General features: G+C 39.6%; 1 protein-coding gene across 1 annotated transcript; it reads left to right on the top strand.

The window, feature by feature from the left end:
- The first annotated feature begins 828 nt into the window (after positions 1-828).
- On the top strand, positions 829-25,257 carry loxl4 (lysyl oxidase-like 4). Its single transcript, XM_077613616.1, has 14 exons — positions 829-1,135; positions 3,314-3,618; positions 3,699-3,913; positions 12,567-12,605; positions 12,905-13,118; positions 13,184-13,361; positions 18,028-18,182; positions 18,270-18,437; positions 18,631-18,793; positions 18,990-19,233; positions 21,074-21,189; positions 21,441-21,577; positions 24,728-24,839; positions 24,921-25,257. The coding sequence occupies exons 1-14, from the start codon at positions 829-831 to the stop codon at positions 24,989-24,991; spliced, it is 2,424 nt and encodes an 807-aa protein (XP_077469742.1). The 3' UTR covers positions 24,992-25,257.
- The last annotated feature ends 1,400 nt before the right edge of the window (positions 25,258-26,657 follow it).

Here is a 26,657-nt window from a genome sequence, read left to right as displayed (position 1 = left end):
ATGATTTTATTCTGTAACCAAGAAGACAGTCTTTTTGATTGTCCAGAAGATGTCATTGTTGCTCTTTCAAAGATCAGGCCTTTTTTTGCAACTTTAGCTCAACTCACCTTAAACATAGCGTTCCACAAGTTGACTGTTGCTGTAACAACATCAATTGGGATAGAAATCACTGTCCTATATGATAAAACCATGAATTATTGTTTCCAAGTGTGCAAAAATAGAAATATAACTATAATGACATTGGGTAGTAGCAATCATGACACAGTTAAGTTTAAACTTTGTCACTTGCTTTTTTAACATTCTGTGAAGATTTCATACATTTAGACACCTGTTTTGGCTTTGGGCAGCATAAGTGGTGAGCACATATGACTCACAGTTTATGTTTGGGGTTCGAATCTTCCCTGTGGTCTTCCTGTCTGAAGAATCGATGATCTTCCTGTGGTTGTGTTAGTTTTCTACGGATACTCAATCTTTCTCTGACATTGTTAACATTTTAGCATTATTAAAACTGGACATTTTTTGTGACCATGTAAATAATCTTTTCAAAAAGATCACCAATTCAACATGAATACAAAAGCACCAGGATAAGGAGGGACTGGCCAACATTCCTTAAAAGAAAATTACAAACAAAAATAAAGATGGCAGATGCAAAGTAGCTATAGAAATATATATGCCACGAAGTAATAATGTACTAACTGTATTATGAGGATAAAAACCAAGGAAATTTGATAGATGCATACAGTTGAATAGGACAGTTTGACCAAAAAATGTGAGTAAGCCATCCAAACTCCAGTGTGATGCCATTTTCCTCCCCAGACTCCCATCAATATGCCCAACACCATCTGCTTCCATTTCCTCCTGTTCTTCATCCTCGTGTCAATCTCTGCCGCTGAGCCGAGGCGCAGCGCTTCCGGACAGCGCAGGAGAGCGCGCGTACCTGCAGCCAAGGTGCGTCTGGCTGGAAACTTTACACGGGAGCACCACGAGGGTCGCGTGGAGGTACTGCACAACAACACTTGGGGCACGGTGTGTGACGACGAGGTGGACATCAACCTGGCCAATGTGGTGTGTCGAGAGCTTGGCTTTCAAGGAGGCATCACATGGGCACACAGCGCCAAATATGGAGAAGGGCATGGTAAGAAAAAAACATTTTGGGCCCTCTTTTACGTTAGGATTGCCTAAAGATCCAGCTAAAATGACAGTTAAAATGACACTCTCATCTGGCAGCTCAAAAACCAGTAAACTTTACAACTTTGTAACCACCAGAGGTGGATCTCGGATTCTAGGATATCAGGGGTTTAGTTCTGAGGGTGCAAATTAGGGATGAGCGAGTACACCAGTATCTTTGTCTCCACCTGTATCTTTTCAACCGTTTAAATCAGCAGTGATCAATATGTCGATCACCAAGTTTGAATCGATAGATCACTTGGCAGTAAGATTTTATACACTTGTTTAATTGTCGTAAAATTTGATATGGGACTTGAGCTGTCAAACAGGGTCACTGTACGTCCTACGACAATTACTACATGCCCCCACTATGTTGAATCATGTAGTGCAGGGGTGCTTAATACGTCGATCGTGAGCTACCAGTCAATCGCTATGGTACTATTGGTAGATTATATGACAGTAAGATTTGATCCAAGGATTGGATTTGTAGTAAAACTTGATATGGGACAGTGCCATCATGGGTCCAAGCATGATTGGCACTACCTGCCTACACTATGTTGGGTCCTGCTGGCATCAGGTATATCATCAGCATCAGCATACATAACTGGTGAGCTGTGTCATGGACCCGGAAAAAAGGGTAGATCACGCAAAGTTGTCTCCTTTTTTAGCAAAAAAGTTTGAGCATCACTGGTCTAAACCAGACGATTTGCTGGAAAATGGGTGTGGCTTACATCAGCACTTTTCTTTACTTAGATCAACTTGAGTGTGACAATGAAATGGATATATCAAAAGTATCTGTATGTTTTGTGTAATTTAAAACAAAGATTTTAAATTGTTTTGTATTGTACCATTTTTGGCCCCTCTTTGCATAAAGGTTTAGACTTTCAACTTGGTGGTCAGATGAGTACTAAACATTGGCTTCCCAAAAACAAAACATGCACTCATTCATGTAGCTTAGAAGAAAGAACTCAAAATGTTGGAAGTCATCCTTCATTGTCCTCATTATGTCATGTTTCTCTTTTGTTGAATCCACTGCGGTTTACACTACGTGATGTCTCACGGGTCACATGCTGGGAAGGCAAACCAGACAGGATGACAGGCCACAAATTATCATTGACTTGTCATACAATTTATGATGTGAAGTCACTCATAATCTATATTTCATTGTCCAAATTCCAGCCAGTTATATAAGATACTTCCCAACATGCCCACACGGGTTAACATATGAGCAGTAATTAAGACACCCGAAATAACTGACATCATAGAGGCACAAAGATGACATCCCATTAAGGTCGCCTGGCAGGCTGGTGTAGCTCATGCATGAAAAAAGTAAGGACATTTGTTTTGGAGTAATGACAGCATACAGTTGACCATAGCTTTGCAACACTTGCTGAGGTTTATGGGCATTCTTTACTGCTGCTTTTAAATCCAAATTAAAGAGAACATGGAATGAATTTGAGAGGCACGGTCATAAAATATTCAACTTCAGAACACACCACAAAGGTGAAACCCCTAATCAGACAGGCTGTTGAAGTCATATGAGGATCACATTTAAGAGCTTGTGTGGTCTGTTTCCAGAACAAGTACCAACTGGATAACATACTGAAAGCATACCTGTGGTGGTCAGCTGAAATAATATATACATATATATATATGTATATGGTTATGGTTCCTGGAGCAGTATTGTACAGTCCGATAATAATAATAATATCTGATGTGATAATATTTGTGTCTAGTCTTGGCCGTCATAATATAAACAAATGTGACATCACATCGTTGAGTAATAAACCGGAATAATTGTTATTGCCATATTCTCTGTGATCCAAAGAACATTAACAGGTGGATGCATAGATAACTACTGCTAGGTTTTTGTTCCAACTGATCCAGCACTGATAGTTTAACCAATGAGCTTTCTTCTGAAAAAACAGCAGCCATTGGTGATAAACTGATTACTGTTTTAAGACACCAGAATGGTGAAAATCTCTCCTCTTTATCGGTTAGAATGAAAATCTGCAACCAATGCGTCCCATGAGGACCGGCTTGGACACCCATGCTAAAACACAAATGCGTTTGGATAGCCATATTTTTTTTTATCCGACCACAGGAAGTATATTTTAATACTAATCACTTACTGTCCTCTCTCAAGGTCCTATATGGTTGGACAATGTTCGATGCAATGGTACCGAGAAGTCCATAAAGGACTGCAAGCACAATGGCTGGGGGGTGAATGACTGCAAACATTCTGAAGACCTGGGAGTGGTGTGTGCCACACAGACCAGGCGGGAACCGACAACCAACAATCGAAACCACAGCAACGTCATCAACTCCAATCGGAATCTAGCGCCCCGGTTGCAAGGCCTCTTGGCTACCCGCACACAGTCTGTATATGGTTATTATGGGAATGGACATCCATATGAGGTCCCCAGGATCCAGAGGCAGCAACTGCACCTGGTAAAGTGGCAAAGCACTCATATAATCCTCACAGCTATTGATGTTCCTACTATTACTGACTGTTCACTTCCTTCCGTCAGGGTAACAGTAAGGTCCGAATCGAGGAAGTGCGCTTGAGGCCCATCCTCATGTCAACCAAGAAGAAGACTTTGGTGACTGAAGGCGTGGTAGAAGTAAGGCATGCTGGGAGATGGAGGCAGGTCTGTGACATGGGCTGGAGTCTGAACAGCAGCAGAGTAGTGTGCGGGATGCTTGGCTTTCCTGATGCTGCTGAGCCCAACCTCAAAATGTACAAGTGAGTTAGCATCTCTTCTTGCAAAAACTTCAATAGAACACTTCTCAGCTGACTAGAGACATCATTGGGCAAGTTGGGCAATAACGCACAATATTGTCACTGAATTGTTGATACATTCCATTACTTCTGAGTTGCTTTCAGAAAAGCTAGAGTATTACCTTATTCTTAATCATAACCAGCGGTGGTCCGTGAATTTTCTGGCGACGCCTTCAGCGAATCAATCCAACCCTCAAAAACTATTTTATGGCTATAAAACCTTTACTGCAGATACAGCTTGCGATACATAAAAAATGCAATTGAAATATTATTTAGGAATAAAGCCATATTTTACTCACCAAAAATCCTTTTTACCTGTATACAATATCCATCCTCCTTTCTTTCCTCCTTCTTTTCTATCGCCATCGAAGCTAATGCTGAAAGTCGAGCCTGTCCTTTCGTATTTCTGGCAAAGATTTTTATTCGATTTAGTGCTGAAAATATCTGTTCCCGGTTGTGACAGGCTTGCTTGCTTTGGAGTTGTCCGACCTTTCTTAATGATGTCCAGCTTTTTTTTCTTGAAAAGTCAGTCTTGAAAATGGCTTTGACAGTAAATCTGCAAACAAATCTATTTCTTCTCCTCCTTCAGCCACTGCGGGTTGACAAAACCGCTATTAAATCAATACAACATTATATTTGCTTGTGCAGCTCGCTCCAGCTACAGTTTGGTAGCTCTGGCTAGTCCACTCTATCACTAGCCAATTATAGTTGGTGAAAGTGATGACGTATGCCTACGCCTGCGAGAAAGCAATGACGTATCCCTACGCCTGCGAGAAGGCCTTGGTGTCACCAAATCAAATTCTCATTGGTTAAAGCAACAGTCTTATCGACGCTTGTTTAATGCAGCAGAGCCTGTAGAACTGATTGTGAAGGCCTTGAGGCAGATTTCTGACCCTGGCAACAAATAATGGCTGAAATGTGATTGGTTAAATGCTTCAATATGAAAACACACATCTGGAAGCAGTGCAACCAGGGGGAAAAGCAATGAAAGGAAGCTAACAGACAATTTGGAATTATTTAATAAGTATTCATGGACAAAATATAATAAACATCAGTCTGTGATTCAGATATTTCTTAAGCCAGCAGAGAAGGCCTTGAAGGCCCTGACGGCACACCACTGATCATAACACATCACGGGGTAATTCATTGACTGCCATCCACAGCGCAAGGGAAATATCCACCTTAACTCAATGGCTGCAATTTACAATGACAAGCAAACTTGATCTATCTATGAGATGATTTTATATGGACTGCACAGTCACCTTGGCATATTACCACTGACATCACTAAAACTATGGAAACAGCAACAACTGTTCTACTTTTCTAACTGCTTTAATGTTATTTAATGAATATCTCTGATATACTAACTGCATGACAACAAAAAGCTATGAGCACTAACGCTCTCTGCCAACATTGTCTACGGGTATCTTCATTGCTTTTAAATGATTAAAAAGTCAACATAGAAAAAAAAAAGCAAAGTGACATTCGGTTTAGAGGCAGAATAAGTAAAAGTCTTCAGTCATGCTTATCTCCTGCTCCCAGCCACATCTCCAGGAGAGTTCTCATCCTCTTCTCAGCCTCAGGGTAATGATAAGGGTCATCTCTGCTCCCTAGCAAAAACCCTTTCTTACCACCTCTTTCCAGGCAAATCACCACTTGGAACCTCATTGCCTCTGTGATGCTATCTCTGCTTCCCAGACAAACTGCCATGCTTTTAATTTTGAATTCCCGTCCTGTGGTGTAATATCACCTCCTGATTGTGCTTTAACTGCTCCGTCGATACAGAGGTGTGAGGCCAGATGAACTTTTTTGTATTTTTTTTTTACGTGTGAAGTCGATTATTTTATTGGTGTTATAGAATCTGCAAGCTTGAGTCAGCGATGCCGGCGTTACTTTTTACACCATTTCCAAACAGAAGGCTGCCATTAAATGTGTGCCCGGGCTTATTTAAAAAAAAATATCATAGCATATATCTGCATTTTTTTTACTTTAGATGTATCAGGGCATTTTAATGCAGATTACAAAATTATGGAGACTTTGCAAACTTTGACTTTGTTGTCACCTTGAGAGTCTTTACCAGGCTAGGCAAAGGAGTTGTGCATGTCCCAAATTTTACGGGAAATACTAAGCAAGTCAAGTGAAGTTCCCATTAAACTTGAAGCCAGGTGATGTCATTACTTGTGCAGTTCAAGTTATAGACACTTGCTTTCTTCTAACTAGGGGTTGGGTTATTTCATGAAAACTTAACATACTACTCATTGCATGTTACTCTAGAGTCTAGACCAAGGGTGTCAGACTCGGGTTGGTTCGCGGGCCGCTTTAACGTCAACTTGATTTCACGTGGGCCGGACCATTTTAGATATAATATTTAGATTTCTTTTTTTATAAATTGATTAAAATTGCTGGATTAAAAGCCCTGAATATTCAGTTTTTTATAGATCTAAAACAATGTTTATTTTAGGGTTTTTTTAAATATCTTTTTAGATTTAACAAAATGGTTTTTGAACTAAAAACACAGAAAAAAATGATTAAAAAATTAAAATTATTGAATTAAAAGGGGGAAAATCAGGAAATTTAATATACATCTATTACTCTTTTAATTTGATCCTTAAACAGAAAGTCGGCACTCATGATTTACTTTCCCGAGCCACACAAAATGATGCGGCGGGGCAGATTTGGCCCCCGGGCCGCCACTTTGACACGTGCTCTAGACAATAACAAGTTAGATTACTGTTTAGGGGGATTCCCTCTGATCGACAGTGAAATAAGTTTATCAGCAATCTTTTAGTAGCTCTCAGCACTTTACACAAATCGAGTTGAAAAAAAAGTAGCATCCTTCCCTTGAAGAAGCAGCTGCTGGTCACAGCATACTGTGAATTTGTACTTTTGTTTTTTTTAAACTAAAAACTATATAATTAACATCATTCAAAAGTTCCAAACATTTTTCCACATTCCTTTTTAGTCTTCTGCCTTCACAGGCTTTAAAAAAAAAAAAAGTAGATAAAGGTGTCGTAAAATGACTCTAGTGAGTACTCTTATAATAGCCTTCAAACCATAATGATGCGTCTAAATCTGTTTTCCCCCCTTTCTCACTCCCAAAAGGCTCTCACTGTTTGCTTTTTCATAACCAGTTCTGACTTTAGAACTTGTCAGTTGGATTTCACACGGTTTTTGTAATCTCACTTTAAAAAGTTCTTGATTGGCTATGAGATGGTTATCCATCAGTGCGTTGTTTTTGTTTTTTGGGGCTGTAGAAAAAGACCCCAAATGTGGTTTCCATATGTAATCTGCCAATGGCTGTTTAAGTCAAATGAAACTTAATCTTACTTTTGAACCCAATGAGGACAAACAGGCAAGTTGAGTCATTCTGACTGTGCCTCAACTTGACAAGTAGTTCATTTTGTCTCATTTATTTAAAAGCATAGAATAATTTCTTCGAAGTTCAGTTAGTTCCATAATCAACACTCCTTTTATCTAGCAGAATTTTCTGAATTCAATGTGAACGGGACCGGGATGTTTATCTGCAAAAGCAAATACCAACTGTGGTCTTTACGTATGTGGTTTGTTTTGCTCGTTGTAAGCACAGACTGAATTAGACACTGTAATTACTCCTTGTGAAGAACCAAAACAATTGCATTTCAGCCATTATGACGTTGACATTTTTTTGTACCATCTGCATCCGATGTTGGAAGCTAAGGAACACTTACGGGATCGTGTTTCATGATTTTCACGGTCGGGGCCCTCTTCCATGTTCTTCCGCCTCCTCGAAAGCCATTCTTAGTAATCTTTAACTACGCTGTGTCTTTGGGGCCGCCTGTGTGTCTTGGATGGGATTCTGAAGATGCTGTAATTGCAGGTTGGTTAGGAGTGAGGTTCGCTTGGGATTGTGCTGTGAGTGGAAAAAAACACCCTACATTATAACTGTGTGAGAGTGAGGAAGAGTGCCTTGCCACAAATGGAGAAGATAAAGAAAACAAGCCGCACCAGTCGGATCTAATTTTCACTTGCTTGTGTTAAATATCTTTAATTATGATTGCTGTACGAGCCGTTGAATCAGTAGTTAACTACCCCGTTTCATCTAGCTTTTGATTTAGGACTTAAATCTCTCACGATATTGAATGCCATTCATTTTTTTCAAGAGTTACTTACTTTCAACTCATTTAGGCTCTCATAAAAAAAAGACATTCGTTTTCTGTCACCCTCCATCTACACACAACAGGAAATTGCTAACTGAAAACAGATGGAGGGATTATTTCACTTGTTTCTCCTGTCATTAATTCTAATAATAAATTGTAAATATCTTATTTAATAACTCTAGTGTGCACTCACTTGTGTCCGAATCCTCCTGGTTGGGCTTTAGTTTTTTTTTAGATTTATTCTCTCTCACACCCAGATTAGACTCAACATCATTAGAGTCTTTAACATCATTAGTGTCAGTGCTCAACAATCAGTGAAGCGCTACATTATGCTGTGAGAGAAACTTGTAATGCAGCTGTCACAAGTTCACACACTGTGAATTAATTAATTAACCACTTATTCTCACAACTGTCGCAGGGGTGCTGGAGCCTATCCCAGCCAACTGTGGGCAATAGGCTAGAGCACATGTGTCAAAGTGGCGGCCCGGGGGCCAATTCTGGCCCGCCGCATCATTTTGTGTGGCCCGGGAAAGTAAATCATGAGTGCCGACTTTTTGTTTGAGGATCAAATTAAAATGAAGAGTATAGATGTATATTAAATTTCATGATTTCCCCCCTTTTAAATCAATAATTGTAATTTTTTAATCATTTTATTCTGTGTTTTTAGTTTGTAAAATCTAAAAATATATAAAAAAGCTAAAATAAACATTGTTTTAGATCGATAAAAAACTGAATATTCAGGGATTTTAATCAAGTTCTTTTAATCCATTTATTTAAAAAAATCTAAATATTACATCTAAAATGGTCCGGCCCACATGAAATCAAGTCGACGTTAACGCGGCCCGCGAACCAACCCGAGTCTGACACCCCTGGGCTAGAGGCATCCTGAATTGGTTGCCAGCCAATTGCAGGACACAATGAGACACACCACCTTTTTTTACAAGTACAATTGAGGATGTGTTGTGTTTAATAACACGTCGCCTCATTTTTGGTTACAAGGTTGTTCATTCAAACTTGAAAATGAAGTGTGGGATATCAAACGGCATCATTTCGCTTGCATGTTCAGCATGACGTTAACTGTTTATTTGTTTAGGCATCACATCATGTACTTCAGCAACTACAACCATTTGCTTTGTGTTTATTGATGGGAGTAGAAAATTGCCAAATACCTTAGCCTGTGCTGTTTAATTAGTAGAAATGAAAAACATATTTTTGCCTAGCTTTTGCCTACTGCGTGAGAAGGGATTGGGGAAAGTCGAGTGAAGACCGCCAGCGACATAACGTCACTGATGTGACAATGCCGCCCTTGATTTTAGCCTACTGATTTATTTAAATAAGGAGGCTTGCATTCTCACTAAAATGTCCGGAATATAAAATATTCATGCTTTAAAAAAAGCATGTGAAAATATTTACCTGTCTCTGTCAACATTCACTTCTACATTTACTGGGCTCATTTTGGTTGGCCTCCCTTATGAGGGGGAAAGGAGAAACACCAGAATATTTGATACTACTTTGGTATTGGATATTGCTATAGCAAGTAAAGAGGGATTTTTTTTTTTGCTTAATAAACAACTTCGATTCTCAAATTGGATAGAAATGTCAGGTCAGGTTGTTGCTAGATTATACAGAATATAGAAATAAAAATGTTTATATGCAGATTATCGTGCCTCTAAGGTTAAAATACCCTGTGAAAATTTCCCATATTTCCCCAAATATTTCTATTAGACAGTGCCCAAATGAGTCTATTATTCATGCAAATAATTGACCATTCTAAGGACCAAAAATACCAAAATTTATTTATTGATATAATTAACTCAAAAACTGGCATTTACGTATACATGAATGAAAACAAAAACAATATTTAACTATACTTCTGTTCATTAGCTGCCGACAATTATCAGGAATTGTAGCTATAATTAGCTATAGCCATACATTATTTATCCTACGTTTGTGACATTTGTAACAATTCAGTGAGGCGCCTAGTATCCATTGTCTACGGTTAAAGCTTGATTCAAACTAGAATCACGCATTGGTGTGGCCTTGACTTGTGATGGCAAATGGTAAAATGAGGTCTGTGAGAAAAAAGGGATGATGAAAATAAATGGATAGCTGTGTATTTCGAAAAAAGATATTTTTATAATTCTGTATATTGGAAACCGAACGTCATATTGTCACGGGTATTGTCTCACTTCATCTTGCAATAAATCTATACATAATGGTAAGAGCCACAAATATTACTGAACTTTGGATAATGTACATGTGCTCTCTAAGCTTTATTCAAGAATCAAGTGGCTGAATAGGCTGAACATCCTTTCTGTCTCTATTCAATTTGGCCGATGTAAACCTAGGTCCTAGTACAACAAGGCATATACGCCTATCTTGGGGATTTTGAAAACAGCCTCATGCCAGACTGTAGCCCCTTTACTGTGTTTACAACATGGCATAGTAATCAATTTACATCTGCAGTGTTTGCTCTGTACACAGTTTGGAAGCTTTCCCAGCACATTCTGTTTGTGGCAGGTTGGTGCGCATGTTGAGTGAGCACAAGGCTTCCCTCAGCACCCATGCTGCAGTGTCCATAATTGTCCAGTTGGCAGCAAGAAGCTTGGTTTTTCCCAGAAATTCTCTCTTTCAATTTTATTTCCTTGAGGGTTTCACTGACCGAAAAATCACATTGGAACCTCCAGGGCTATGGGCAATTCTTCTCATTTGATCTTTGACACCACTTGACCTCATTATGGTGAAAGTTCCCAAATATTCACACTCGAATTCACGTGACCGGACGTTTGATCGCCGGACGTTTGGTGGCCAGACGTTTGGTCGCTCGGACGTTTGGTCGCCCGGACGTTTGGTCGCCCGGACATTTGGTCGCCGGACGTTTGGTCGCCCAGGTGAATATAATTTTGAGAGCTGGTTTCAACAGTAGATATTTAGATATTAAACTCTCTCTCTCATGAATATAATTTTGAGAGCTGGTTTCAACAGTAAATTCTCTGTCATGTTGTCCGGCGACCAAACGTCCAGCGACCAAACGTCCGGGCGACCAAACGTCCAGCGACCAAACGTCCAGCGACCAAACGTCCGGCGTCCAAACGTCCGAGTACCCGAATTCATACCTGATAAGCATGAATCCCAACACTGATCAGTGGAAGGCCAATGTGCTAATCAATTGTCAGGTGATAAATCTCTGAGTCCAACTGTGGCGATGTTACATTTCTCAAGTACTATAATGCAAAAACAGTCCTACTATGCAGTATTTACTTTGTTATTTAAGTTTAATTGAGGTTTTATTAAGTTGTAAAAACAATACAACTAAAATGAGAGGCAAAATGACAATGATTTAGAGCTTTGTGTTTTTTCTTCTTTCTTGAGACTAATGAAAATAACCAACCTAATAGTCAAAGAATTTTACTTTTAATGCATATTATTTTTTTCGGTCAACTTATTGCCTCTTTTTTATTTTTATTTTCCTTAGGGAAATTATTCTAAATATAAAGCCTATACATTTGTTTGCGAACATTATAAAATATATCTGTGGATATTGGTTTTTATTCAATTTTTTTCTAATGTCTTCTGGCCTGATCATTTTTAGTTGGTCCGGAAATTGCTGTTAGTACTTAGCATCTTTATAAACCTGTTCTCTCAGGTCACATTCCAAATCAGACTTAATAAAAAAATGCTGAAGGAATGAGGAAACCAGCCTACGGCATTTGTATACCTTTTAAGACTATGCTCAAAAACCAGTGTTTTATATACAAAGGTTATATTTGGTACAGTAGAAAATCATTGGCAGGAAGATGAATATTTTTGGTCACCAAGCACGAAGACGCTGTGTGGATGTGTGCGTGTGTGTGTATCTGCATGCACGCCACACAGTTTATCTTCTCTTGTGTGGCCAGGTTACCGAGACTAACCTTTTAGAGTTACTACTATGGTGCATCAACATGGGGTCAAGTGGGTCACTGTAGGAGTTATGCATGCATCATCATCATTTATCATACATTTGTTACATTTAGTATAAACTTTGCCTGGATTTGAATGCATTCTTGCTTTAGACAAAGAGTCTGCCATCATTTCATTTCTTGCCACCAATGAAGAACATTTTATTTATCCTTGATCAAAATGTGCGTCTTGGACTACTTGTGCCCTATTTTTTGACATTAGTGATAAGATTGTGAAAGCGTTTTCAAAACTCTGATGTCTCGATTGTGTAATCCACCCCACTCTTTGGAGTTGGGCCGTTCATGTAATCAGGGCCTCCGAATATAATAAAAATTGAAAAAACAAAAGAAAGGGCAGAAAGCTGTTGGGGGGCGGTTCTCTAGCAAATGAAAATCCAAATGGGTGTGCCTCCTCTTTCTTTATGCATGTTTTTGTGGATGTCTAAGGGCAAACCTGACAGTCACCTCACAGTGTGATGTGTCTAACCGCAGTTGAAACAGACTCCTGATTGGACCATTTCCTCCCTTTTTTCCCTACAGGAAAATATGGGACACCAAGGTGGCAGATCCTTCTACAAGGTAAGTGAAACTCTACTTCCTACAGAGATATACAGAGTCATGCAGAGTTCACACAAAATACCTACACCCCTTCCACATGTTTTTGGTCTTTGATATTACAACTAAAGTTCGGAAATGCGCACAGAATTCTCATCTTTATTAAGTAATGTGAAATACCATTCATACTGCCAGCTTGGAAATCCAGGAATTGATTCCAAAACAAAACGTTATGTTCACACAAAACATCCAATAAAATTAGGCAGTGAAAAACAACAAACTGTACGGAATCTAATTTTGGCATCACACCTTGTCCCCTTTAGGTTGAGCATCGTTGCTAAGAAGAAGGGCTTCTGGGTAGAAAAGGTCAACTGCCTGGGAAATGAAAACACCTTGTCTGAATGCCATGGTCAGCTGTCCATCCCCCGTAGCCCTGCCCCCTGTAAGGATGGACGTCATGCTGTGGTCAAATGTGTTCCGGGCCCTCAATTTTCCAGAATATCCTCTGGAAGACCTCAAGCCCCGTACCCAGTTGTGGTAAGAAGGCGCTAAACCACCTGTGCATTCATGTGGTGTTGACTTTGACTTTCTTTCCTGTATAGCCAGTGCGTCTGAAAGCTGGGCCCAGGCTTGGCGAAGGTCGTGTGGAGGTGCTCCGAGACGGGAAGTGGGGGACGATCGTGGACCACATGTGGGAGCGCACCGCTGCCAGTGTGGTGTGCAGAGAGCTGGGCTTCGGTACCGCCAAGGATGCACTACAAGGCGCCTATATGGGTCAAGGTGAGAAGAAACAATCAAGTTGTTTTGATTGCGTGTGGACTAAGCCTGGACAGTCAGGTGCACAAATACGTGAAATTTTCAGATGAAGTTTAATACTACAGGCGTTAGAGATTTCAAACAGCCTACCCTGAATATTTTTGGGATGTGGGAGGAAACCAGAGTACCCAGAGAAAACCCATGCAAGCCCGGGGAGAACGTGTAAACACCGCACAGTGAGGACTGACCTAGGATCGAAACTATGCCCCCAGAACCGTGAGACCGAGGCGCTAGTCACTCGGTCGCTGGGCCGCCCCTTTCCCTTGTAGGAAAAAAAAATCAAACCATTGCTCAAACATCCTTCCTTGGTAAAGGATAACATAGTGGTGCTTACTTGACTTATTTTTTCAATGATGAATGATGCTTAAGATGCCTGCACGTAAGATCAGCACCTCAAGATAAAACTGACTGAACAGTGACACAATTTATTCATTACATTAGTGTTAATGTAATGTACTGTTGTGCCATACACCAATGTCAGTTTTTTACTTTCCCTGTGAATTTTTGTTAATTTTCTGAATTGTACGTGTGTGTGCTCCCTTGAAATGTTCTGTTGCATTCAACTTAACCAGCTGTGTGTGCTTGGATTTCCTGCCCTGAGTCAGTGTTGGAATGGCCACCCATAAATCTTAAAGCCAGGGTTTGCTCTCCCCTCATGCTGACCAAGTCAAGACACAGACACAGCAGAACCGTTTGCTTGTTTTACTTTAAAAGAGTATCTTAGATCAGCCCCTTACCTTTTAACCTCTGCCGGAGGTGATGTAATTTTGTCTATCTGCTTTCAATTTGGACATTAACACAGAAGTGGTTAATTGTATATTTGCACACATCTAAGTATGGCAATGCCTAGTTTAAAAATGATTCATGTGGCTCTGTAGTTGTAGTTTAATCCTGACAAATACCAGGTTTGACTCTCTACATTGCACCGTCACACACACACATACGCTCTCTCTCAGGTCTCAGTGTACCGTACTGCGGCAGCTCAAAGTAGCTCTCTCCTCTATAACATTCACTATATGATGTTTGGCTGAAAGCTGTAATTTCACATGTGCTGTGAAGGCCACATAACCATAGCTTTTACGTTGCTTAAACACACCAAAATTAGACTGTTTAGAGAGAACAAACTCCCTCTATGTACAGAAAGAAGGATTTTTGGGCAAAGTTATATAAAGATTTAATTAGTCCATGTTTAATTTCTGTGCAAAATAAAATACAGTGGATCCTCTGATGTATATGGTGCGGTACAATTTGAAATTTGACCGACAATATGCCTTCAAAGTCGCACGGGAAGTATGATAACCATGAATCTGGAAATTTAACTTTATGCCAATACATAAATTAATATAATTATAATACAATTCTATGAAAAAACACATCTAAATGCCTCATGACCACACGCAAATCCCTAAACACTGATTCCTTGAATAACCATTTCCCTTTGACAAGAGTGGAAACGTTATAAACCCCTTCCATTCCCACCCAAAACTTATTTGGGGTAAAAAATTGTTTAAACATGTTTTTTTCCACAAGTAAAATTGCACTTACCAGTACATGAAAACAACGTATACCAACATTCGCTCACCACATGACCTGTAAACAGAGAAAATGTTTGTTCTGCTTCTTTTATGGGGGTCTATTGGCGGCAAGCAAACCAGCTTAAGGGTTCATTACCAAAACACAACTGATATTGACATTCCTCTCCAAGGAAACCAATGTGAATTGATGGTGGAAGGATGTTGTGAAGTTGGCTACCATCAAGGCACCACTGTATTTTTTCATACATGTGCCCCTCTGTCCCAGCTGCTAAAAATAAATTAGGAAAAACACAGCTAATTGGACCTCACGAGACCTCGGTTCAGCAATCAATTGGTTAATTCTGCATCTTATGTCTTTTTTTCCACAACATGCATTCTAAAAGAGGCAGCAGCCTTTTGATGGATGAACCATGGGAACATTGATGTAAAGGATTGATATTCAAAGCACTCAACAGACATAACATGTTAACAAAGTTAGGGTAGCGTGTCCTGTTTTTATGGGGGTTAACTTCTTTCACACAAAGTGCTTGGATCATTTCCATCAAAACTTTCAGTCGAGAGTTGCACAGCTACACGACCCCCCAGGCTGACTTATTTATGATGAACACATTTGATAAAACGTGCTCTGCCAACCAGTCCAGTGCTCGTAGATTCTCGCTTCCACTGGATCTCAATCCACAGTGTCCAGGCGTGATTCAGACAAATTACAAAATCATGTTTGGAATCCTTCTAGTGGACTAACATGATTCTGGAATGTTTCGTAGGCTCTAACCAGCCGCAGACTGCACAGATTACTGTCGAACTAACACAAACTTGGCTGAGAAACTCTGACTCAGACATATTTCATGGAAAGGGAAAAAAGGACACCACATTTATCTTAGTGCCTGAAACGGATTGCAATTTGTGTGTGGAAAAGAACAGGGTTTCCTCGTGAGCGTAACCAACTATTTGTGCTATTTCCAAGAATAATGTGGCCAGTTACCCAACTTCCAACCCCTAAATACATCTTTCTAATAAGACAAACGCAATGACGTCATCTGCCACTTCTAATCACACTGTAAGAAAAATCACCCTGAATTAAAGAAAACGCAATAAGCCAATAATTTGACCTTAAATAACAAGCTCCTAAATGAGTGGTGTCCGTGGGGACATTTGTGTCTCGTAGGTTGTGTTTTATTTGCTTGTGGCAAAGTCTAAGAATACATTAAAAGCAGCCCACATCAGCACATGAAGGAATAGGACTTCATAGAAAAGTGAAAAAAAAACATCACCACAAGACCACTAGTCAAACAAAAATGTTTTTGGCAACGGAGTGGCTGTAGTGGTTAGGACGTATGCTCCACAGGGGTTCTGAGTTTGATCTCAGCTCAGATCTACCTGTGTAGAGTTTATACCTTCTTTTCCCGCCTATGGGTTTTCTTCAAGAACCCCGGCTTCCTCCTGTTTTACAAGCAAGCATCACTGGTTGCTTTGACATGCAGCCAACAAGCCTTTCATAATTGAGTTTTTGGCAGCAACCTGGTTATGCAAGTATTTTTTTTTAAATTTAGTAATCACTCCCCTTGGATTAACAATTTTTCTAAATATATATTCTGAATACCTGGCCGATCCATTTACAATCTCGTCTACTCAGACATCTAAATTGAAATTCCGAATCTTTTAAAAAGCCAAACATTGACCTTTATCTCAATTTTGACTGTATGAAAAAAAATACCCAATTTTAAATTCTAAAGTCTAAAACAGGGCGGCCCCTTGGCGCGAGTGGTTAGCGCGTCGGCTCCAGCACCCCCACGGCCCTAATGAGGATAAAGCGGTTCAGAAAATGAGATGAGTCTAAAACAGGGGTTACCTCAAAACTGTAGGGTTAAATTATCTAATGTTTCTATTTACCCATTAATTGTTATATCTTAATCCATTTATAACAGTTTCCTCTCATCATGTGTGTTTACACTGAGTTTACCTCTACATACACACGAGGGAGAAAAACACCATAAATGTTCATGAGAAATGTTCTGCGAGTGCTGTGGAATTTTTTTTTCAAGGTTTTCACATAATTTCCAAAGGAAGTTTAGAGTACAGCCTGTAAATGCTGTTTTCTTTTTGGGCTGCTGATGTGGTCCCTTGGACACCCTTGTCACGATAAATCCAGTTTGTGGGATTTACCAATGCGATAGCAAAGGAAGCAGTGAAGATAAGTCTTTTCTGACATTTCTCACCACATGTGTAACCAACGTGAAAGGAGGCCTGCAATCTAACAGCGACATATCTATTCAACTTGCATTCTTGATGCCTGGTTGCCTCCCCTTACTTTGAGTTCCAAAGTCTAACTGGATTTTCTCTCCTTTCCTTGGTTTTGTGGCAATTCGCTCAAATGCATATTTATTTTCAAATTTATAGTGTATATCCTACACATGAAGAATAGTACACTAGAGCCATAACTGGGCAATTTGTGTTGTAAAATGCTGTCTTCAAGGAACTGAGTGTTTGACTTCATGAAATGTTGATTCATGTCATTTAAGAGAGTCTGGTTTTCATCATCAAATGAGAAAAGCACATGCCTTGACACAAATTTACCCTTGTTTGTAGGACTGAGCATATTCTTTGTTGTTGTTTGCCCCAGCAACAGAGGTTCGGCAATGATGTGTGTCGATGCTGGATGTTCTGCTGCTTGCCTTACAATAGCACTTTACCGCAGTAGATATGAACATTTCATCGCTCCATTTTCATTTCACTCGGAATAAAATGAAAACAAAATTCATGTAACCCAAAGCGTGCATTCTTTGCACGTACATGTCTACTGGGTGGCCCTGAAGGAATGAATGCCATGTGAAATCTCTCAGTAACGTGAATGTTTCACTGCACTCAAGGATACCAAGTTTTGTCTCCGGAAAGCATTGCTAGGAGAGTAATATTATGAACTTACAAGTTTACAATGGTAACTGTTCTCACAGATACCACAGCCTATGAGCTTTGAGTGGCACAAGCTGCCACTTAGAGCATTTTACCCTCCAAATCTGTTATTAATATTGTGTCTGTCCTTCAGGCCCTCTGGTCTTTGCTTTTAGATCTAAAGGCACACTTTCTTATCTTTGCAGGTACTGGACCAATCCACATGAACAGTGTGCAGTGCACAGGCACAGAGCGCTCTATTCTCGACTGCTTCTTCCAGGAGGTTCGACCCTGGACATTCAAACACAGCCAGGATGCTTCAGTGCGCTGTAATGTCCCTAAAACCGGCACAGAGTTCACGGTATTCACATTAGAAAAGCTGTACACTGTTTTAATAATTACAACTGCTTCAGCATGTAAAAGTAAAAGATCTTAAATGTGTTTGCAGGTGCGTCTGTCTGGTGGCAGGGTTCCCACCGAGGGTCGAGTGGAAGTGCTGATGGAAGTAGGTGGGCGAAAACATTGGGGTTCGATCTGCAGTGAGAACTGGAGCATCAATGAGGCCATGGTGGTGTGCAGACAGTTAGGCTTTGGATTTGCTGCGAGTGCACATCAGGTAACCTGAACGTGACTTTGCAGTTTTTTATTTGTTTTATTACGGCACATGCTTAATAAGAAAAGCCCTAACTGACCATCTCCATCTCTTTAATAAATTGGAAACAAATGATTGGCTGGAGGTCAATCTATTGTCACTAGCTTGAATTCAGCCTGATGGAGAATGAATTAAAAGATATCCGTGCCTACAACAGGATACCTGGTACTGGTCCAGCAACCCAAACGCAGCCGAGCTCATCCTCAGCGGAACTCATTGCGTCGGCACAGAGTTCTCAGTTCAGCAGTGTCGTCGTAACAACCACATGCATTGTCCACGAGGGGGAGGACCTAAAGCGGCTGGGGTCACATGTTCGGAGAGTAAGACAGACTAATACTTCCTCTTTACTGCACAGTCTTTTTAATAAATCAGTTCACAAGATGGCAAGTCAACATTTGACAGCAAATTCCATTTAGACACCATCACAGTTACAGTCACAATAATTTAAAAAAAAACCAATCTAATAATAAGATAAAACAAAAAAGTCATACTACAATCTTGAATCTCCTTCTTTAGCGGCTCCCGACCTTGTTCTGGATGCCCAGCTGGTTCAGGAGACAGCATACCTTGAAGATCGACCGCTCCACCTGCTGAGCTGTGCCAATGAGGAGAACTGCCTGTCCTCCTCAGCTGCCCGTATGAACTGGCCCTACGGTCACAGACGGCTGCTGCGCTTCTCTTCACGCATCATGAACCTCGGACGATCCGATTTCCGACCCAAAGCCACGAGAGAGAGCTGGACATGGCACCAGTGTCACAGGTGACAACATCCCACCATGGAGTAATTTTCAGGTGTTGCAAAGTTATTGCAGCAAAGAGAAAGCGTTCTTACATGTTAGATGTTGTGGTCAAGCATTTGCTCATTTATTTAAGAGGCTTCTGGACACAGATGAGTTGCGTTTTTTGAAAAACATGCATTAATTGCCTCGTAGTAATTCAGAGTTATATTAATTTAATGACCAGCCGGAAAGAAAACAAGTAGATTATGACAAGGAATCTGAAAGGAGCAAGCGAGCCCGCCATATTAACACAGGAATCTTTGTCACTTTACCTAGCAGCTGTGAATAGATGAAAAGAGGTCATCAGTTCTGGTTGACGTCATTCCACCTGAGTACTCGCCATTCTTTGTTCCATTAGATGACGACGTGCATAGCAACGCAAGGTCTTTCATGTTCATGTTAAGAGTAAAGGAACGTTTCAGTAGAAAAGCAGGAAGTATTATTTTACTTTCCTCAATAAATGCATATTTTTATTTTGTACAAGTTCAAATCTTTGCTTTACCAATTGCTAGCTTCAAACAGTTGAGTAGAACCAAATGGGCACCTTACTGTGGAAAATGAGGGCCAACGTTCCTGTGACCCCAGACAGCAATATACAAATTTTGATATCGCATGGAACAGTATGGTAAGGTATCCTTATTGAAAGACTCAGTTTCCAGTACACTAGTAATAGAATATGCAAGCCTTCAAGAAAAATAAATAACTTAACACATTTATTATGTCTGGCATCACAACACATGAAATGCTACTGCCAATATTTCCCTTAAACTAGAAGTGTACCTTGCCTTGCTGAGGTCACATCAGTCAGACACCTCACAGTCTTATCACTAGTGTCCTTCAACCTGCATATGAACGTATACATATAATAAAATGCTTGACTTTGGCTTTAGCAACCCAGAGAGCAATTATATGACAAAATGAATTGCGTAGTATGTGAAGCCATCCATTTAACAAAGTCGTTTGGTGGTACAAAGGGCAGCAAAGGTGACTGTGGGTTCGTTCGACACATTAGTCCTGCGGATACGACGTTAAAAGACCTCCATTCAATGAGCACAGGTAAACAGGCCGAGCGACGCTCGTTCTAAAACACACTTCTGTGAGAAGTGTTATGGTGACACCCATGCTTATATTCATGTTGTGAGGTCACGAGGATACATGCCATAGGTGTGAGTAGTGTTCACTCAATGTCAACTACTGTAAGCAGAAAGGGATGCTTAGTGGTCCTTAGAAGCACATTTCCCTGTAAAAACGTACTTTTCTGACGTAATTGAGAAGAAAAAAAATTCAGGCACTATTAACTCTGCGCATTAAACTTCTCAGCCAATGAAAAGCGTCAGTAGTGTGACATGGTAGGCACTATGGACAGTTTGTGTATTTCGCATAAATATGAATTACTATTTGTTGTCACAGTAGAGTTTTGAAGTGAACTAATGTTTTCAGACCTCAAGAAAATAAACATGACTTTGATTTAATTTTATTTTTATCAAACTATAACAACAAATGACACACTTTTTTAGTTATTTGGTTAGCTAGTGGCGGCATGGTGGACGAGTGGTTAACGCGTCGGCCTCACAGTTCTGAGATTGAGGCTTCGATCCCAGGTCCTGACTGTGTCGAGTTTGCATGTTCTCCCTTGGCCTGCGTGGGTTTTCTCCAGGTACTCCAGTTTCTTCCCAGATCCCCAAAACATGCAGCGTAGGCTGTTTGAACACTCTCAATTGCCCCGAGGTATTAATGTAAACGTGAATGGCCATCTGCCCTTATTTAAATAGAAATGGTACTATGTCTTTATTTTCATTCATTCTTTCTCGTTCATTCCAGGCATTACCACAGCATTGAGGTCTTCACACATTACGACCTGTTGACTCTGAACGGCACCAGGGTTGCAGAGGGACATAAGGCCAGTTTCTGCCTGGAGGACACACATTGTCCAGATGGTAAAGTTCACCATCATTCTCCTGTCACATTCCCAAATCTAACATTGACAGGAAATTAACATAAATATTTCAGGTGCAGAAGTGTGGCGTTTTCTGCCACAGGCTATAGTATTGGATGGCCGCTATGCTTGTTTTGTCACTCTCCATCTGTTTGTTACATCATGGATTAATTACCTTATGTGAAAATCAGCATTTGTACCAAAATGGGAGTTCCAAAGTGGGAAGCACTAACTTATTCTATTGTGTTTTAGGTGTTCCAAAACGCTTTTCTTGTTATAACATGGGTGACCAGGGTATCTCTGTGGGCTGCTGGGATACTTACCGACACGATATTGACTGTCAGTGGGTCGACGTGACGGACGTACGGCCTGGCGATTACATCTTTCAGGTGAGAAAGAATTCTACTTACGCATGCTTCTTTGGCCTTCAAAGTGGTCCAAGTTTTGCATGATTTTAAAAGTGAGTTTAATTGAGTGTGAGAGCATGGGTGGATGGATGTCTAACTGTAGAAACAGCAGCAGCATATTTCTCAATCTAGTTTGTCTTTTTAGTTGGATTACCCCAATTTACATCTTTTCAGAATGTAAAGTGACATTTTACGCCCAATGATTCTCACGGCCTCATGACTTTGGGGATTATATAAAGTTTGTCTATTTTTGTTGTTTTAAAACCCGACTTTCCAATCTTGCGCAACCATCCTCTCTCTGTTATTACTTGAGTCTTGGCCAGTCAATCAGGTCTGTGGTCACTAGAGTAAAACACATGAAGGCCTGCAGCTCATCATTATCCGGGATCTCGCTTGCAAAGTCTTAGCCACCTCGCACGTTATACGCAGCTGTCTGCAGCTTGTCAATCACCTCATATGTGTGGAAACCCAGATAATTACCACTGTCTATCTCTCTGAGACACAAACTTCTTGGAATTACACATTTATGTCGGAACAAAGTGTACTTAATTTCCATGTAATTGACACGAGGCCTAGGTTTGACCATTGACTTAGGAGCACCCAGGCTATGTATATACAGGCAGACGTCAACTTAGGTCCTATGCGAGTCACGTCTGTTCAATTTTACGACCGTAAAAGTCATGAAGCGTGATTCATGACAGTACAGCTCGAGTATTGCGTACAACAGTTGTTTGCACTACTGTCAGCGTCAGCATTTTCAAAGGCTAATCGCAAGGGAGTGGAAAAAAATTGTGACTATAGCAATGCTAGAGTTAGTGTCGGCATCACACGGTGGCGTGCCAACGCGAGGCTCCCATTTGTGGGGCGCTCGAGGTTGAGTCGGTGCTACTTTGATATGCCAACTCGAGGCTCCCATTGGTGAGGCATTAGAGGTCAAGTCATCAAGGTGATTTACCAACGTGAGGTTCCCATTGGTCGATGCAGCGGTGGTCGAGGTTCTGTCGCGAACATAGTAGTGCGCCGACATTGGTGTGTTCGGGACTCAGATGCTTCCACATTTTATCTTATAGGTTCGCGAGAGCCATATGCTCTCATCAAAAAATAAATAACTGTAAGATAATATAGCATGTTAAACCTTATTATTCAGCACAGTATCCACAACATGGATCGCTGGTCTGTCTGAACCAAATATGGTCCAGAGTCGATGACTGCCTGTAGTGTTGTGGTCAATGGAATTAATGTAATAGATCTCAGTCCAAAAGAGTTATGAGGATACTAAGCAAATTGCAGAAGAATTTTGAATTTAACGTTCCTCATATGACATTTTGACTTTTGTGTATTTAGCTGACTCTCCCTGTGCTAATGAAAAGCACCAATTACCCAAGTAATGATTACCTCACTTGTAAAGCTCCTCCTACGCCTCCCTTCCCATTAGACAAGGCTAATTTCACACAAGGGATTCCTCCTGCCCTGTTTTCTTTTCCTTTTTAACATTTATTGCTACTTTCTCTCCAAGCAACACATGTTTCCAAAGTCTCTCACGCAGACTCATTCATTAATTTACATGGAAAATTGAAAGGCAGAAGCCAATTTTGTTGCCGAGTGGTCCTTTATTAGTTAAGACTAGTCACAGCATCTGCGATTGGCTGGCCACCGATTCAGGGTGTCCCCTGCCTCTAGACCGAAGTCAGTTGGGATAGGCTCCAGCACCCCCCGCAATCCTAGTGAGGATAAAGCTGTTTGGAAAATGAATGAATGAATAGTCACATCATTGTTTGAAATATTTTCATCAGAATCATAACCTTTTATACCTTGCATAGAGTTCCCAAAGAAATCCTTTAAAATTTTATCAATTTCTACCAATGTCATTTTCCAAGTCTAGACATTGGTCTTCTTTTTAGTTTAGTGGTCTTCACTAAGATTTAGTTATCACTACTTCTTTTGGTAGGCTACATAAGGTGAATGATTGCTTGTTGCTCATTAGTGGAGCAATTTCATTATTGCCGCTGTATTAAAATGGACACGTTAAGAAATGACAAAAACAAGGTTACATGCAGTGAATACATTCTAAATATTGCAATAAAATGTTCTACAGTTTCCACTTTAAAGCAGAGACCCATTTTTTTAAAGAACAATTTAAGACATTAGAGCGTATTCATTGTTGTATTAGCATGTCCAATGATAAATACATTTAAAAAAACATGGCAAATAACTGAAATGTTTTAAGTTACCCACAGTAGAGTATAAATTTACGGTGCATTCAACTGAGGCACAATATTTTGTGTGTTTTTGCAAAATTATTAACTGGGCAACATTTCTGGAAGTCCAGCCATACCATGATCATTCTGACATCTCTGTCAACTGTATGAAATATATAAAACTAAATGAAAAACTTTTGGGTTTTTATGAGTAAACCGCGGCTTTGAGCTTGGTTTCGTTTTTGTAATTTGCTGCCCTTCTGGCTGTAACTGGTGTTTAAGGAGGGTGGTGCACTTTTGCAGAATAGCTATTACAGTAAATCACTTGTTGCTCTTATCACATAAGAGAAATATCACACCACCAGTCAGAATTGCGCTGCAAATAACACTGTCACTGAAGTGTAGGATGCAGAACTCTATTCTGAATAACAGTTTTTTAAACTATATGTAAGTATGTTGTAAACTATAGTAATTGCTTGTTGGTGGATAGCAGCATAACCACATGTGAAGCAGAACTGTGAAGTTACATGACCTTTTTTATCCTAAGTTGACTATTGTGCTTTTACACACAGAACAATTGTTTTCCCTCAAGAGTTACATCATACTCCATTGTACAATAGGGATACAAGATTTTCTTACAAAGTTGGCTGAGATACCACTTTCTATCATTAAAATACATAGCTCTACTGTGAAGCCAATGAAAATAGCGCAAAATCAGGAAGTCGAAAACTACCAAATACAACTTTCTTAAAGGCATTTTGCTTTAAGTATCAGTGAAAACAATAAAACGTGAATGTTTGACAGATGTACTTGAATGATACCACAGTTTTGCTCGATGGTCATTCCATCAGTAACCTATTCCAAATTAAAACTCAGACAACTATATCAGATAAGAAATCAGAATTAAGTGACAATGATCGCGTTTGTCTGTCAGGTGGAAGTCAACCCATCAATGGACATGGCTGAATCAGACTTCATGAACAACGTTATGCGCTGTCGCTGCAAGTACGACGGCCAAAGGGCTTTTATGTATGGATGTCACGCAGGTAAGTGCCCATGTTCCTCCACTTTTTGATCCTAGCTGTACCTTGCTATCACGACTTCCTGTTTTTTCCTTCTCCTTAAAGGAGACGCATACAGTGCAGAGACTGAAGACCTATTTGAGCATCAGAGGGAAATAACCAACAACTTTGTGTAGATCATCGTGACGCAAAAACATTCCAGAGACTGCTCCAGATGGTCAGATGATGATGGCTCCAAAGCACATCAAACGTCATATCAATGAGGTTCAACTAGACAGGCCAATGACAAAAGCGCCGCGAGCAGGTTTAGGTTATTGCTTTAGTACGTATGTTAATTTTGCATATTGATTATAAACAAAGGTGAAACTGGACTTTTATGACTATCAAAACCAACACTCTTGAAATGCTGGTAAATCCTCCATTTAGACAGAAACTGAGTACTTTATGAGATATGAAAAAGTGCTTTGGAATTTGGGCAAGTACCAGTATGTCAGACAAATGCTAGGGAGTCCAGCTTTCTTTTCTTTTGCTTTTGGATTAGGTCATTTCTAATTTATTATTTTACATCTATAATAAACAATTGTTAATCTTCTCAATAAGATAACAAGATTTAGTCATAATTTTATATTACAAGGCACTTTATCTTTTTTACATCAGTAGTCTTCTATGTGCTTTTCAATTAGCTACCATATCAACCTACGTATAGATTATAAATGCTTAATAGTCTTAAACAGTTAACACCATGAAATTTACAGTTGCTTCTTTCATATTTATACTTTTACTAATTTATTCATAGGGTTCAATGCAACATATTCAAGAAGAGGTTTGCTATCTAGAGTTTTTATTTTTCCAATCTAACTTTTCTTCTTAGCTTTGGGATATTTTATGAGACACAGATGAATAAATCTATTTTAAATGTGGTTATTAAAATGCAACTGTAGAGATTTTCTCCCTCAGCATTTTGTATGGGAGGGAACACCAGTGTGACACAACCACACGATTGTGGCCGTCGTGCCAGCAGGCTTTAAAAGTATATAAATATAAATATATATGAAGAAAAGCCTTTTAATTATGTTTTCTTGGGTTTGTTTTAAAATTGGGGTTAAGACTATAGCGTGTGCTTTTATGCACATTGCCGAATGGTTTCTTATAGGATTACGGAAAACTCTTTTTCATAAATGCCGCATGGGAGATGACAGTCTTTGAAAGGCAAGCCACAACTGACACTAGCACGTTCCTACAAGACAATAAAAAAATACATACGATTACTTCTGCTGACTTAATAGATACTAAACTCTATTTAGATTGATCCTTATATAGGACGTTTATTTGGCCCACATTATTGAATAGTAATAGAATAAAATTACAATGAGCCAAAACCTAAAGTTATAAATAAATTAGCATTCTACAAGGAAATTTGGGACATTAAGAGAAAAACAAGTTGAAGTTGGACTTTTACGGAAGTTATTTAGAAAGGATTGAATTTAATATTTAATGAACAGAAATGCTAAAGTACTGTGCTACTCTTCAGAGAATATGAAAATTGTACAAAGTATGTACATAAAGTTGCAATTTAAATATAAAAAAGGATAAAATTTACAATAATATGATAAAAGAATGACCTTAATTTTAATAGTAATAAGTACTGATTTTATGGAATAAAAGTTGTAACATAAAGGATGATATGATTGTGAAGTTTTATTTTATTTTAAGAAGATTATGAAGATAAAACGGCTAATGTGCCTTCAGTTTGTCACGTACAAGTTCATATTGGAACCTTGACATTCACTTTCACCTGTTAAAATTCTGATTCTTTTTCTCTTTATTATAACTTATTTATCC

This window comes from Stigmatopora argus, chromosome 11, assembly GCF_051989625.1.
Source record: "Stigmatopora argus isolate UIUO_Sarg chromosome 11, RoL_Sarg_1.0, whole genome shotgun sequence".
Classification (NCBI taxonomy): Eukaryota; Metazoa; Chordata; class Actinopteri; order Syngnathiformes; family Syngnathidae; genus Stigmatopora; species Stigmatopora argus.
The sequence above is the reverse complement of the archived record's forward strand: the minus strand, read 5'-3'. Positions and strand labels throughout refer to the sequence as shown.

What these genes read in the sequence shown, in the direction of transcription:
- loxl4 (XM_077613616.1), top strand. Translation starts at nt 829, where the DNA reads ATGCCCAACACCATCTGCTTCCATTTCCTCCTGTTCTTCATCCTCGTG. An exon ending in CAAATATGGAGAAGGGCATG is followed by an intron (nt 1,136 to 3,313) that starts GTAAGAAAAAAA and finishes TCCTCTCTCAAG; the next exon opens with GTCCTATATGGTTGGACAAT. An exon ending in AAACCGGCACAGAGTTCACG is followed by an intron (nt 18,183 to 18,269) that starts GTATTCACATTA and finishes ATGTGTTTGCAG; the next exon opens with GTGCGTCTGTCTGGTGGCAG.